This window comes from Ambystoma mexicanum, chromosome 6q (genome assembly GCF_040938575.1).
Source record: "Ambystoma mexicanum isolate Mex_15411 chromosome 6q, UKY_AmexF1_1, whole genome shotgun sequence".
Classification (NCBI taxonomy): Eukaryota; Metazoa; Chordata; class Amphibia; order Caudata; family Ambystomatidae; genus Ambystoma; species Ambystoma mexicanum.
Genome location: NC_090937.1, coordinates 870,918,420 through 870,935,022, shown reverse-complemented (window position 1 = coordinate 870,935,022; position 16,603 = coordinate 870,918,420). Strand labels below are relative to the sequence as shown.

At 44.5% G+C, this 16,603-nt stretch overlaps 1 protein-coding gene across 2 annotated transcripts in view; it reads right to left on the bottom strand.

The window, feature by feature from the left end:
• The window catches only part of LOC138516346 (uncharacterized), an 888,519-nt gene that overhangs the window by 39,341 nt on the left and 832,575 nt on the right, over positions 1-16,603 (bottom strand). For both annotated transcript variants that reach the window (XM_069631386.1, XM_069631387.1), the window contains one exon: positions 11,841-13,575. In XM_069631386.1, coding sequence (XP_069487487.1) covers positions 11,841-13,575 — 1,735 coding nt within the window. The remainder of the gene's footprint in view (positions 1-11,840; positions 13,576-16,603) is intronic.

Genomic DNA, 16,603 nt, shown 5'->3' with positions numbered 1-16,603 from the left:
CCTTGTCAGCGGGTGCCTCACTGGTGGAAAGTGGTACCCCTGCCCTCTTTCTAGTATTAGATACCACTAGGGAATCCGGAATGGAATGTCCCCTAATGTAGAGGGGGTCTGAGGGTGAAGGAGTGAAAAGTTTTTCAATCCGTGGATTGACCCCTCTGATCATTGCGGGAGTGGACAGCGAAGGTATGATCCTTCTCTTCACTGAAGCGAGGAGGGGAATGGTCTGGCTGACCGGGGGTTTTTCTTTAATCACTCTTTCTACAAAGTCCAATTCTGGAGAGAGTTCCCCGGTGTCGAGTTCGAAATGCGCTGCTGCTCTGCGCAACAGTGCATTGAAAGTGGGCTGATCGTCAATTGGAGACGTGTTCCTAACTGGAGAATTGTCCGGAGGAGTTAGGTTTAGGACATCAGTGTCGGAATACACTGATGGTGATTGCCAGGGGTGTGAAGGTCCCTCTTCTGGGTTAACCCCGAAGCCTTCTTCTATAATGTCTGTTCTGTCTTCCAGACATTCCTCCTGGTTCTGTCCTTCATTGTCCATGAAATCATCTTCTTCCTCGAAGTATTGTTCCTCCCCAGTGAGGTCATATACATCTTGGAAGTCTGAGGCTGTGTCCTGCTGGGGATCGACTAGCCTCGGATTTTTGGCCCTGGGGTCCTCCTGAGGCCCTTCTCTAGTCCTCTTGTGAGTTTGAGAGGCCTGGGTGCTCATGAACCTTTCCATCCTCTCCATACAGAGGTGGAGTCTTTCCATTGTTTCATGGGGTACCCCAGAGCGGTCTGGCGGGGGAAACATAGGGTTATCTAACTCGAAACGGCTCGACCTCTCCCAAAGCGTCGAGGAAAGTGTCCCGTCGCCCTCCGAAAAACCTTCAGGTGTGTCGGGTGACTCCCTGACTGAAGGGGGTAGTCCCTGCTTTCCTTCGGGCTTTTTCGGCGTATCCTTTAACTTATGCGTAACGCTCGACGAAATCTTCGGCGTACGCTTTTGGGCGTCGGCTACAGCGATCCTCGCTAAGCTATCGGCGACTCGCTTGTCGGCGACTTGTTTGTCGGCGGAAGCTTGAGTTTTCGACGCTATGGGTATCGAACGCTCTACGGCGGTCTGCGCTTTCTGTTGATGCGCACCGGCCGATGGTTTGGTGGCAGCGCCCTTGTTTGCCGAAAGCCCAATCGCAGGTCGCGGCTGCGGTTGCGAGAGGGGCTTCGAACCCGAACGGTCCGAGGAGGCCGCCGGGGGAACCTGCGTCTCCTTGGGCGCCGAAGCTCTTTTCGACTTCGTCGAAGAAGAGCCGTGGGTTGTGTGTTTATGTGGATCTTTGTGTGCGTCTGTGTCGCCGGGGTGTTCATCCCCATAAGCAGGGCGTGAGCCGAGCCCGTCGGGGCCGGGGACAGACGACGAAGCGCGTAAGCGCTCCTTAGAGGGGGTTTCGACTTCCGTAGCGGAGGTCGTGTTATCGCGTTCCTCGTCACTGTCGGTGGTAGCAGCGGCGGGTGAACCTTCGGCCTTCGACATCGCGTAGGCCGCCCACCTTTTAACCCTTCGGTCTTTTAGAGTTTTAGGCTTAAGAAGCCGACAAGCCGCGCACCCTTCCTCCTTGTGATCGAGGGGCAAGCAGCGGTTACACCGTGAGTGCTTGTCCTTCCAAGTGAATTTGCCTTTACAAAGTGGGCAAAACCTAAACGGTGTCCTCTCCATAGCCGAGGCAATAAATTGCGATAAACACCCCAAGGGAAAGGAAGGGGAAAGGGAAAGGCATTCTCAGAAAGACCCAGAGATGTCCCACGACCCCACTCTCCCTACTGTATATGGCCAGCGAGACCAGGCCACGTGTTCGGCAGCGCCGAAGATTTCCTCCGCTCGACCCTCCGTCGACGATTTTTCTCGGCGGAGAACAGCTACAACTGCGTCGAGGGAGTGTGTATAAATTTTATGAGAAGAAACGACCAAAGGTCGAGGGTTGCAATGGTATCTCAAGGAGCTCCGCATGAAGGCGACCAGAAGCTGGGCGGAAAAAAACAATCTGAGGGACCTCGACGCGTGAGGGATTGTGGGTACAACGCACGTCACTATAGGGATAGTGTTTCAGACACGCCTTGTCGACGTCCCCTTTTCGACTACGAAAAACAAAATGCAATACTCCGCAGTGACCACTGGATGTCGGACCTATGCACAGCATGTGATTCTAAGCAGATTAACAAACATCAGAAATATATATATATATACACACATACACACTTCGATCCTATCCAGCTCTAGTGAGACAAAACATTAATATTGTCACCTTTTTGGAAATCCTAAGACAGTCCCCATTATTTGTAAGATCATCATTGCAATACTAGCTAGCCATTAAGGCCACTGCTGATTGTCTCTGCCGGTCTGTTAAGACCTTGGGGCCCCTTCCACCTAGGGAGGCCTGTATCGGTTGCTTACACAGCACAATGGAGACCAGAGTCTCCAGCTAACAAGAACTCCTAAAGATGGCCACCGTAAAACCGAAAGGTCTGTTGAGCTCCCAGCCTTCCCCTGCCGCATGCTGATTGGATGCAGTGTTCATCTACCCAGCACTCTACTCTGTGCCGGTAAGCAAAGACGGCCATTTAACAAGGCCAGCCATTAAGACCTCTGCTGGTTGTCTCTGGCTGTCTCCGCCGTAAAGACAGTGTAGCCAAGGCTCTTTAAGAAGACCTGCAACTTGCCTTGTGTCACTGCTGTCCTGAAACTAAAGGTAAGTCTGATGCCTCCAGCACACTCAGTGGCTGTAAACTATGTCCCATTGCAGCGTTGCACACCAGCCTCATCTTCTCCCATATGCCCTTTGCACCAGAGACAACTCCTTACCTCCCACTGCTCCTCTCCTGTGTCATTTCCATGTCCCATTCTACGGTCCTTATTGCCTCAGAAAGCTTCCCAGACAATCATTGCTCCGAAATCTACAAATGCATCATGCTGTAGCTGCTACTGCACTGAAATAACGACTACCATACCCTGCTGTGAATATGGGAGTGCACCTATGACCCTCGCCCAATTGTATGCTGCCTAAACATCACACGCATACTACTACTTAAACTTGGAGTGTGCCCTTGATTTGGCACCCATATGTATGCTGTTTAAATACTGCACGCATACCCCTGCCGACTGTGATCTTGAACTATGACTATGACTCTGTGCTTATGATTTTGTGCCTATTTGTATGATGCTTAAACATCATATGTAAACTACTACTGTAAACAGTATACCTTTGATTTGGAGCTGTTCTGCATGCAATTGACATTTCTCAGCCCATTGCTCTACTTGCAACCTTACCTGTCTGCATCTGCTTATCTGTACAACTGATGTAGCCCCCCTGTACCATGAGGCGTGGCTTTTCCAGATTGTGCACCTTTACAAATTTTGTCTGTTATGCCAACCTGTACACTTGATCCAGCCTTGCGTACCATGAGGCGTGGCTTTCACACTTACTGTAACTAGCGCTTAGATACCTGAACGTTTTGTGCACTGCTATAAATGCTAAAATAAATACTATTACAATTTCTGTTATATAAAAGTGTGTTTATTATAAAGAGTAACAAAAACTAAACGTTGATAAAGGAGAATGGGAATCTTCCATTCTGTAAGATACACATTGTTAGCAAGGAGACAGCTTAATACACAAAATGAAGTATGGCACGTGAATTCTTTTGCAATATTTCTTATAATTACGTTTTGTACAATGTGTTGTCTTTATTTCCTTATTCTTATAGCATTTCGGCAAATGACGTTTTAGAATATAGATGGCGTGCCCAATAATGAGACATCAGTTTCTATTCCTAACAAAAGCACAAGTGACATCTACCCTGATATATATTTCCAAACAAATTAACTGGCTTAAGAGGGATGCTGGAGAAGATTATCAGGATATAAATGCATACCTTGATAAGTCAGCTCATTAAAAAAATTAACCTATGGTACCAGCACATGAGTACGGTGGAGAGAGGAACGTCAGATGAGTGCTGCTATGCATGTTCGCTCATCCCTTATGCCATGAGCACAGCACAACCATTTATAGCAAGAGAAATACCTACACATGATGCAAAGTGCTTCAGTCATTCAGCAGCATGCATGACAGGACAATTTGAAGAGAAGTGGGCAACCCTGCGATGGATGTCATATGAAGATGCCTACATAAAAAAATACATAAAAAAAAAAAAAACAGAAGATGATAAACGAACCGAACTCCAAGAGCAAAGTGATCCAGTACTCACTGAATGGTATAAATAGAGGAGAGGTTAAGATTGCTGAACAAAAGAGCCTGGATTGTACAGACACATGGTAAAACAGAGGATTGCCAGGATGCTGGGAGAGACCTCAGCTATTGGTTTATGAACAAGTATCCACTAGTACAGGGTGGGAAGAAGGAATGATGGGATGCAGTGCACACTTATTGATGACGGCACCAGTGAAGATAGTGCAAGTGGTGAAAGACGAATGTCTTAAGGAATGGGCCAAGTATTCAAAGTAATTAACATTGGTCAAAGATGAAGCAGATCCATTATCCATATAGCCAATGAAGAATGCAAGACTGTGCTTCAGAAAAAGTGGTCATATCAAAGTTGGAGAAAATAAAGGATGTAGGCATGTAATCGATGTGCCAGGTGTGAGAAACCTGATGGTGTTGTCCAACCTACTCCCCCGGGATCCTCTAGTCAGGTGGTCAGGGAAGGGCCATCGCTTATGGATCCCGATCCTGGGGGTGGACAAGTGAGGGAGGATCACCTGAGGGGAAGGTCACAGGGTATTGGGAGGAGAACATCCAAGAGCGAGATATGGTATTCCCACTTTTCCCATTCCACCTCAAAACCCTTTCCCTCAGCTTTCATGGAGTATTTCCAAACCCATACCATCACCCCCTCACCATTGCCAATAAATACTGGGACTAAGAAGAGGCAACCAGGAGTAGTGAAGATTTCCCATAGGAATAACATGGGGAGGGTAAGGAAAACCGACTGTAGAAAGAACTTGCCATTGATAGAGTCAGGCCTTCACTAATTATCACACCTCACTCCACTTGACTGCTTTTCCAACTATAAAAGGTGTGGTTCTGCACAGCCGAATGAGCGCGCTGGGGACGTTGTCTGGACCAGAGAAGCCAAGGAGGAGCAGCAGCAGCAGAATCAATGGCTCAGAGGAGAGCAGCAAACTGAGATGCTCGCCTGGTGCTTCTGAGGGTCTTCAGCGTGGCTAGGGAGCCGTGTCTGCGGAGAGCCGGAGCAAAGCACCTTGCAGGCTGCGGTTGGAACATTGCTTGCTCCCTTGGGATCTGTGTCTGCCCCCAGAGTGTCCGAGGGGCAGGTGGTGAGAGACTGACCCCAGGACCGCACAACAACCGGGTAAGTCTTGTGTGGGAAATGGAGGGAGAAAGAGATAGCGAGATGGAGAGAGACAGATAGAGATAGTCTGAAGCAGGGGGCGAAAGGAAATGCTTAAAGTGACATGTAGCAGAACAGAGGGAATAAAAGGAAACTAGTAAACAAAGCAGATTGAAAGAAAAGTGACAAGATTGAGAGAAAGTAAGAGAAAGTCAGAACACAGAGCGTGTAAGGGACGCGAAGGAAAAGGACTATATTAAAGAGGGCGCAAGCAACCCGAAACGAGACAGAAGGGTCCAAGCGACCTAGCAGATGGAAAAGGTGCCAGTGGGCACGGAAAGGTAAAGAAAGTGCAAGTGTGCATGGGAAAGTAAGAAGGAAGATGCCAGTGGGCACAGAAAGGTCACGGAAGTGCAAGTGTGCATGTGAAAGCAAGGAGGAAGGAGCCATTGGGCACGGAAAGGTAAAGTAAGTGCAATTGTGCACGGGAAAGCAAGAAGGAAAGTGCCAGTGGGCACAGAGAAGAGAGTCCAAGCATGCAGGAGAAGGAAAGAAAGGTGCCAGTGGGCACAAGAAAGAAAGTAAAGAAAACAGAGGGGAACATAACCTGGTGTTTTCGAAAGTCTCTGATGCGAACCCTTTGAAAGAGCTGTATATGAAGAAAAAGGTACATACTGAACTCTTGTTTTCTTTTTAGCTTAAGTGGGGCCTAAGCTTGGGGAAGGGAACCCTGAGAGGCCTAAGAGCTGAACTTGTGCTTGAACTTGAAAGAGGCTTGAGCTTGGGGTTTGGAACCCTAAGAGGTCTATCACAGTAGAATCTTGATTATTTTGTGTTACTGAAAGAACTGAAGCTTGGTGAAGGATCCCCAGGGCATTAAAGATATTGACATTGTTTAAAATATTGAGGAGACGGTCCTATGAACAGTCCTTTTCAATTGAACTCATCCTTTTCAAGCTGACCGACTTACATCTGGTGAAAAGACCACCTGGTTTCTTATTCTTGTTGAACCGCCACTTTTTACTTTTGAAAGACTTCACAACACATTTTTGTCAAAGAGCGAGGGCAAGCATAGGTTTAGAGAGATTTTTATTTTGGACTTTTAGACTTCGACAGCCCTTAGAAACATCAGTTAAAGGAACCATCCCTTTAGTGTTAGGGCCTGTTAGGCATTACGCCAACCCAGGAACTTTAGTAAATAAAGCTTTTCAAACCAATCATCTTTTGAGTCTGTGTCTCTCTTGATACCATGCCTGTCTCACACAGGAATGCAAGGAGGAACTGCCATGCTGATGGATCACTATTGGGCCTGTGGATCCAGAGCTTACACAAAGTTGCCTCTAAATTGGGCAGGAATAGTACGAGTATGTGGTTTGTCATAGCCAGAACGTGTGGTCTTGCAGCAGCTTCAAGGGAGACCAGCCGCTTTAATCAGGAACCCTAGAGAGCTCCATTAACCAGAGAGATCGTTTCCTTTGATCCACAACATACATGAAGATTGGTGGAACTTAGTATTACATGTTTTCATCCCTTTACCTTTTCTGTTGCAAAGCACTTTGGTTATGACCTCACACATACAGGAGATTGTTAGTGGGGACCCAGGATTGGTTCAATAAGGTAGGCTTAACCTACACCAATCCCTGTGGTCCATTTTGTAAGTGATTTCAATCCGGCACACACCCAAGTCAACGCCTAGCATGTAGTGCACAACTGAAATCCTTATTTATTTTTGTCTAAAAGTTCGTTATTCTGAACGATATACCACTCATATCACGCCCATCTCCTGGAACCCCGCCCCCCGTCACACTGAACCAGGAATCAGGCTGGTTTGCAAAGGTAAATATTTATTTATGTATTTAAAAATGAATCACAATATATCTTAAGAGGTACACAACAATCACCAATGGGGTGAGGTAACACTGAATAATCTCTTTAATACACGAGGAGTAAGTGCTGAGCAAAACAATTCAGCACAGAAAATAAAAAGTTTGTGTTGGTTCAGATCTGATAGCACTGTGGTGATAGGTTCCCCCTGTACACCCCTCAACCCCCAATAGGTAATGTAAAGAGATAGGAAGAGAGAACAGGTTTCAGGAATGGTAGAATTCAAACAGAATATGAATCCCACTTTCCCCCAGCAAACATAAGAGAAAAACAGAGTTGACTATCCAGCTGTCAAAAGGGCTTTTGCAGTTATCTTTAAAATGGACTGGGCAAAAACACCAAATATGGTCAAAGTTGCTGAAATTGTTATAAATTCCTATGGGAGCCGCTTTGGATAGTTGCACACAAATACAAGCAATGATTTAATCCCCAAAAAACATTTGAAAACTTAAAATTCAAGTCAGAAGCAATTAAAAGCTGTTTTACATGTGTAAAAATTTCGCAAAACGAAAATTCGCGGCAAACTTTTCACTGTGCGAGATTCGCGATAAGGGGAATCGTACTGAATCACACAGATGAGAAAAGGATCAGCGCAGAGATAGTTTTAACAATACTAGTTTGGAGGAAAGATAGGATGGTTTGGAGAGAGGTTTCAGACAATGCAAAGATACTCCTCACAATACAGGTTCTGAATACAAGATAGGATGGGTCTAAGATGGGGATAAGACTATGCAAGGTACATATGCTAGGGACACACTTCTTCCTATTGATACTCATTGGATACATTTTTAAATGGGATCGTCGGTTCTGGTCAGGGGTTTGGATCGGGTTTAGGAAAGACGGCTGGGCACATCGGACGGGTCAGGATTTGCACGCCACTCTGGTCACAGCACGGCACAGTACTGGATCGTATCTGCCCTTCTTGGTTCTGAGGTTATTTCTTTTCAGCAGGCAAGCAGTAACAGCACAGCCCGGCTGTATTATGTTGCTTCTCCTTAGGCTTGTGGGGTTCTGTTCTGGAATTTGAGGACTAGCTGAGAATGGTTCAGCTATGCAATGAGCCTTTTGCTTTGCCAGGTGTCTGGAGAAAGGAAGATGTAGAGTTCAGCAGCAGGGTGCTCTGCCAGCATCAGCATAGTGAGTGAATCTGTCTGTCCTTATGTGTGGTGAGCTGTCTCTATTTATACTATGAGCTGACATCATAAAGGGGGAGGGTGGGCCAGTTTAGCCTAAGCTTGCCCCTTTGAAAGGTGATTGGGTCAGAGTCTGCTCTCTGCCTCGATAGGAGGAGAGAAAGAGAGAGTCATCTTTATGGTGTGATTTTATGAGGCTGAGAATACGCCCCTAGCCCTTGGAACACAAAATCTACTTTTTGCAAAATGCATATTTCTTCATGTGCAACCTCTCAATCACATATATAGATTAGATATTTTACATAGCAGCTATTCCTCTCAAAACTCTGTAGCTGTGGGATCTTGTCTCCGCTTTTCACAGAATTTTGCCCTTTATCACTAGGAACACAATGTCCAATTTTTAAGCAAATGTCTACAAGTGTGCGTGTTTAACATGGGAATAAGTGTATTAAGTTTCACACTTCTAGCGGAAATGCATTTCTTGCCATTTCTGTTCAGAACCTGTCACACGGTTCTGGCGCCTCTTCACCCGTGCAGTCAGGAATTACATTAACAATCCTGTTATTTTTATATTTTTCACAATTTTCAATATTAAGTTATCAGTCTTTTTAAAATATGTTCTTTGTCCTTCTTAAGCAGCAAATGGTCTCTCCTTGGTCTCTCCCTGGAAGCCCAGGAGCCACTCCCTTGTTTGTTCATTCCAGAGGCCATTTACGACTGTCTTCACACTTCAAATTTCCTGCTCTGCAGTTTGTCATTGTTCCTTTTGCCTTTGTAGACCAGATTCTTTCCTACCCTGTAATTAACACTTCTCCTGCTGGGGGGAAGACCTTCCTTCTGTGGGAAACCCGCTATTCCAGTTTGGCAGCCTCAGCCAGGTTTAATTGTTAACTCTGTTGACTTTCCCTTAGCACAAGACAAACTTGTATCAAATCACAGCTAGGATTCTCATTCAAGATTTTAAACCATGGGATCAAAACAATTACAATATGGGTTACTATCAGTAACAGGCCTCTTAGATTGCAAACATTTGATTTCAGTTTATACATGTAAAAGTTTAATCAGGCAGGCCCCTGACAGCTGTCATCACAGCAGCTCTGTGCGGCACAGAGATTTTCGAAAGTTCCACAGACGGGCCGCTTTTTGCTATGGAAATCTCTTTATGCTCTCAGCTTTTCAGGACCTTGTAAGTTCACAATGATTTCTTAAACTAAGTGAATTGTAGCACCCAGCAAGAATTTGGCATATTTGAAAGGTGTTCTGTACCCGCATTCTGGGGTTTCAGCAGCACAGAAAAAATATGATTTAAAGCCATATTTGGAGTTTCATGTAGCAGAGCACTGCTTTTTCCTTCTGCACGCCACTTTCAATTGTTGTGAAGTCCAGTGCCACATTTCAGAAGTGAAAGCTCTGTTCCACCACTGACAACATGCGTGGCAGATTGGGCAGCCATCTTTTTGTGCATTGAAAAGCGCGATTTTGAGGGGTTTTGGCGCGCACAAAGGTTTTGTGGCCATCTTGCTGTTTCTGGCCCCCTCATAACAGAGTGATGCAGCAGAGAAGAAGTGGGTCAATACATCCCACAATTTGACTTTAAAACAGGGCCAAGTCCCTCTTTTGGCCGATTATCTGAAGACTTTGCAAGGGGCAACCAGAAGAACTAAGCATTGGACCCTGGCTGAAGGTAAAGTCTACCCTACATCTTCCGCCATTTAAGGAAGGCCAGGACATCCAAGAGGGAAGCAAGATGCCACCCCTAAACATGTGAGTGGAGAGAGAGAAAGAGAGGAAGAGAGAAAGAGAAAAAGAGAACAAGAGAAAAAGAGAAAAAGAAAAAGAGAGAAAGTGAAAGAGAGAGAGACCTCCAGCAGCCCCAGAACTGGTACCCAGCCAGCACACAGCATGGTCTGCTAGGCTCTGCAGAAAGCTTCCTAGGTGGGAAGTGCCAGAGAGTCTCTGAACCAAACCAAGGACAAGGCAGCTGCCTGCAACACTCCTCAGCTTTGGGCCTTACAACACAAGTCCAGTGAAGAAGCCAGGAGGAGTGTGTCGACAAGCACCTACAAAAGTCCGCCTTAAAGGACATTTTCGAGCCCGTCAAACCCCTCGAGCTGCAACCAACTGCACAACTGTTATGCCACAGTCACTAATGCTGTCCGCGATAAAGTGCTTCAGAACCACTATCCAGCACTGAGATGATTCCTGACCCCTAGCCACTGTGTAGGCCAGCCTGCAGCGCTCCATCCAGCTTCGCTCACCGAACTGTTTGCCACCTCCTACATGCAGTGGTATCCTGTCTTGAACTCTGTTGCAGAAGCTGCAAAGCGCCCTGAAACAAACTCGACCCTTTCAAGCTCCAACACCACCTACAAGCACAAGGTACACTTAGGTTCTGTTTACCTGGTCCTTCTCTGAAGGCCTCTAGTGACATTTTACGACCCATTGCTCCCTTTGTGCTGAAGTATCCTTGTACTGTAACAATTATTTACTATACAGTACAGGTTGTATTTCATAGTGTGCTAGAGCTGTCTGTTGTGATAATAAAGTAGATATTTTTATACAACCTTGACTGTACAGTCCCTTTTATCATTGGATAATAATTGCATTTTCGCTGTGTTGCAACTAACCAACGATCCATGACCTTCCGGAGATAAGCCTGTTCTGTACACGTTACCAAAATTGGACAAGGAGGTTTGTAATTTGATTGTGTTTCTAATCTGTTCGGATCCCTTCTGGTGTACTAGAGGTGTGGGACCGTTTGATGGTTTAGAAACCGATATTCTTCCCTGGACCACTGGTTCCCCGGAAGTTGATTTGTCACACACTGCCTATTCTGCCCATGGAGGCCTATTGAACCATTGTACTTAATGTAATGCAATACTCATGCGACAACAAAGTGCAAAGTAGCAAAGTAACAGAAGGGTGAAAAAAATCCATGTAGCAAGCAGCAGGGAAAAAAACAAACTTATAAACAATCGTTAAGTAAAATCTCTCCCTAGTTTAGGCAGCTCAACTCGCTCTTAATTAAATAGCTGCTACTACAAAAGAGGCTTCATCAGGCTGCACACGTTCTGAGTCACAGAACAGCCGACTAGCACCAGAGCCCATTTCTAACAAGCTAGAAATGAAAGTAGGTCCCATTCCACAGCAAAGAGGGAATGAAAATATGTATGTATGTTCCGATACAGTAGGCAGTGGAAGAATGACCAAGTATGTCCAAATAACACCTATGGATGGCACTAGCTGCAAACAGTTTTGGTTTGCCCGTTATCTAAATGAACATCTTCCACTGTCATGCTTAACTAATTATGCTTAACAAATTAAGATAACTGGGAGGTGAGGCGGTGTATTTCTATTGCAGATTGACTTAACATGCAAATTCAACAATGATGCTACAGTTTTTAATCATGGCTTGCATAGAAATGTCATGAGGAAAAAACATTTATGAAAAGACAGGAAATCAAATAGGCTTACCAGAAGAGTTTTCGTCATCTAGCAGATTCTCTTCCTGTGGACAAGTAATTGGCAAACGATCAGTCGGGTTAGCCAACAACGGTGGAGTCTTGCATGTTCTTTGTTGCACACTTTCCTCCGACGCGCAGCTGCAGTCACTGGAGCTGGTCTCTTGGTTACTTTCATCGATATCAGAGTCTTCTTTTAATGGAAGACTAACACTACTCACTTTATTGGTTGAAATGTCCAAAGGCTCAGAATGGAAAGCTTTACTGGGAAGAGTGTTATGATGAAATTGTGAAACTGAAATCAACGTATCCGGCCTTTGTGGGGAATCCTTTGTAGTGTTGCAAAGTTTTGAATTTTTAGAAACCATTCCATTTTCTTCTATTTTGTCTTTAGTGTCCAGTGTAGTGTTCGTAGGCAAAGGATGAAAAAGGGCAGAACTGTGTTCTTTAGCAAAGTGGCACGACTGCATTGTGCTAAACATAAATGATGCGCATGGAGCAGGAGCATTTTGGGATAAATTAGAAGACAATGGGAGCAAGGAATTCTGCGTTAATCCTAAAACAGGTGATGCATGCTCTTGAAGAGACACTGCATTACTAGAACCTGGTAGGCTACTCGAGGTCGCTGGTATTTTCTCTCTTTCATGCTCATTTGATTCAGAAGCAGTCGATAAAGGCAGAAAAGATGAAGACAAAGGAAATGTAGTATTCTTACTGGTGCGTCCAAATGAAAAGCCTGGTTTCACAGGGAAGCTGTTGGTAGAGAACAGAGGTTTGCTATTGTCAGGCATTGATGATTTGTTACCATCCTCATTCAAAGCAGAAGTCCGCCTAGTTGACCTTCGTGATTTGTGACGTTCGGAATGCTGACTTTTGGCATCTGCTGCAGTTAATTTAAGACAGCTGAACACCTCGGCTATATCTTTTGTATTCTCTTTAGTTTCACTTCCTGTTTTCACTTTTGCACTTACTTCTGTTGGGTTGCTTGACTGAGCTACCGTGAAAGAAAATGATGACGGGTTTCGCCATTTGCTAATATCAAATGAAGGATAATTACTCTTAGAATCGCCAAAAGCCAATGAAAAATGGGGCTTGCCACCTGCAGGTTCTGTCACCCTGGGAACCAGGTTGGCTGAGGTTAGAGAGCCTGTGCCAAATGAATAGGATGACGAGAACGAGAGTTTAGACAAAGGTTCTAGCAAATGAATACTCTTATCTTGGGGTCGACATGTGTCATGTATGTTGGGGTGAACAGATAGATTAATTTGCACTTCTTTTGCACAAGATGGCGTATCCTTATCTGCATTAAATAGTGCATTATTTAGTTCGGAGGTGGAAGAAAGTGTTGGAAATGCTAAGAAATGTGCTGGTGATTGTGTGGACTTGGACTGTTCTTCACCGAAAACAGTTTCATTTACCAACTGTGTTTTTTTTGCATCTTCCATAAGCGGGGCAGAAAGCGCTTTTGCTGTCTGACTTCTTCCACCAACGTTGCTACTTATTTCCAAGACACTTGTGCTTGTAGGACGTTTCTCGACATCAACCATGCTGGAACTTTCAAAGCTTCTATCAAAACATGCTTGTCTGATCAGTATGTGTCTACCTTTCTTGGCATCTCTAGTTTTCATTAATGTAAGCGTCTTTCTTTCCGTCTGGATACATGAATCTTTTTTCCTTTCTGAGACGCATTCAGTTGACACATCATCGGATACTTGACGATTGCTATCATAGCATTTAAGGTGCAACTCCTGCAATAAAAAAAACCCACATAAAACAAAAACACCAACAGTTGATGATCTACAATTTACAACCTCAAGTAAAAACGTATTTTTGTAAACCGTCATATCAACGCAATTAGCATTTGCAAATGTGGTTATCTGCACTACGTTTTTTTGACAGGAGGACAAAGTTTTCCATGATAGCTCGATATTCATACAAGCAATCCTAACCCACCTTTCCATAAATCGTGATCATTTTTTTAATGTATACATTAACAAAAACATAGTAAAATACAAATCTAATAAATAAGTTGCCAAAGGAGTATACAACTCAAAGCTCTGAAACGTTTTAAAGATGCAGCTTTAACAAATTCGTAGATATTGTAGATAAAAGTAAAATCTTCACAAAAACAGCTTCAGCACAAGACCTAATATATTAAACAAAAAGTCTCCGAAAGCAACATACAACCTACCATCTCCGGCCCTGAAATCTTTTTCTGCATTAGTATTTAAAGTCAACTATGATCACTAGTACCAAAACCGTCCCTAAAACCAGGTTGGCAAACTGGAACATTGGTAGCAGAGGCCCATTCCAAAAGGTTACTTAATAGATCCAGAAGATAGGGTGATAACAGTGAGGGTCAGATGTTGGGCTTTCTTAAGCAAAGGGATAATCAGGCTGAATTTCCAAGAAGAAGGTAGGGTAACTGAATAAACAATTGCATTACAAATTCGATCTAAAGGCAGGCGCCAGGGCATTGGAAACCAACTAAAAATGTCTGACCCTAAACCATCCGCACCAGAAGATTTCCCATTTTTAAGACATAGCACAAGGTTAAATCTCTTCTCTTGTAAAAATAATATCCTCCCTATAGTATTCAGTAGAACAAGTTACTTTCTTACATGGTAACGTTCTTTCGATGGGATGTTCCGACGACGTATTCCACATCTATGACAGGTAATCACCACAGCTGGGCTGCTTCGGAACATTTTCGGCGTCTGCATCCTGCGTCGATTACACCGATACGCTGTCCTCAAGGGCCTCAGTCGAGCCGACGTCACCGGATGTAATAAGTAGGACGCACGACGTCCGTAGCCTCAAGTTGTAGTTTTTTTCCCAATACGTGTGGCACCCATCTTCTGCCAGTATGACCACAGAAAGCCTTGCGGAAATGTAAGCTGCAATCGCATAAGAAATTCTGTAGCGGGGCAGGCTGGGAGGGAACTATGTGGAATACATCGTCAGAACATCCCATCGAAAGAACGTTACCAGGTAAGAAAGTAACTTGTTCTTCGAAGGGATTGGTTCTTCCAACGTATTCCACATCTATGACAGACTCCTAAAGCAGTAACAACGTATGGAGGAGAGAAAAGAATTTAGAATTTCAGAATGCCCAATTAAATTGCAGAATAGAGGACCGCCTTGCCAAAGGCCAAGTCCTGCCCATGGATAGAATCCAGGGAGTAGTGTTTTGCAAAACTATGGACAGAGGCCCATGTGGCTGCTTCACAAATGTTACGAATGGGAACACCCCTTTGCAGAGCAGTAGAGGCAGCCACACCTCTAGCAGAATAGCCCCGTAAGCCTGCCGGAGGGTCCTTACCCGCCAAGCGGTAACATTCAGAAACTGCCAAGATAATCCATCTAGACAAAGTCTGCTTAGTAACAGCTTGTCCCAAACGCCTTCCAGCGTATCCTACAAAGAGTTGATCGTCCACTCTGACCCGGGACATGCGTGACAGTAGAAACTTAAAGCTCAACCTATGGAGCCTCTCCTCTCCTCTTCCTTACCAGGATGTGGAGGAGGATAGAACGCCGGAAAAATTACCTTCTGGCTTAAATGAAATTTCAGTCAATACAATTAGAGTCACATGGGTATCTGGATTCTGTCTCCCCCAGTATATTCCAACACATCACAAACAGAATCTATTTTGTTAAAATAGTTCAAACCTATAGCTTAAGTTCTTAGCTCTAACTAAATGTCCCTATGGAGGAAAGGAATATGTTCCTGGATGCATCCAGAGAACAGCCAAAGGGACACTTGCCCTATCCTGGCTCACTACTTTCATACAATTGCTAAAATGAGGTGCACGCCCTTGGGAGTCAACAAATTTCTTTTAATCATGTCGCTAACCCTCGGTGTGACTTATATATAAAAATCACAGCGATCATTGGTCCAGAATCTATAGGTCCAATCACTGCTGCGTACTAAAAATACGATGGATATTATTTTCAAGCTCATATATTACTTTCTTATGAGACAAGTGGTACAGGTCATCACCCTGAACCCATATTTGTCAACCGGTTTCAGCGGGGAAATATAGTTTGCCGCCTTCTTCAGGACTATAGAGATATTTTTTGGCACTCTATACATTCACAAAAAGACAGTGAAAATTCTCTGTCTTTCAATTTCTTGGTCTGGATCCAGCGTGTTCCATTTCTAGATGGGACATCTCATCTGCGTTTCAGCTCCCTGTAAGGGAAAATGCACACATCAGAGGCCTCGAAGTATATGACTACTATACATTCTATGGTACTCTTATTCGTCTAATTTCTTACCACTATCTGTTGTCTGTTATGGTAGGTCGTCAATTCAGGTCTTCTTTTCCTCTCAGGAGTTGTAATCTCTAGTGAGTAAAGAATCCCTGGTCAGTTGTGTTTCAAAACCCCCCAATCCTGCATTAATCCAGTGTAAGATCTAATACTTTAATTTTATCTCACTTACCGTCACTTAGTTTCCAGTGCACGGTAAGGCGTCTATTTTTGTTTTATTCTTTTTTTCTTTCCCTCACAGGTCTCATGTGGCGGTGCAGTTATTCCTGCAAAGTTTAGAAAAATAATATTGTTGGGAGGTACACATCCTACGTATCCTTCCCCAAACCACAGTCATCATATCCATAACTAATTACAGTATGTCAAATATTTTGTTTCCCCGACCAATGTTCGGTCGCGAGTTATACAAAGTCTCTCGTTGTTTAGGCTACTGTTGGGTTTCGCTATTCCCGGTCTACAGCCGTAACGGCCGGATCTGTTCACCGCGGCGCTTCCCTGTGTTAA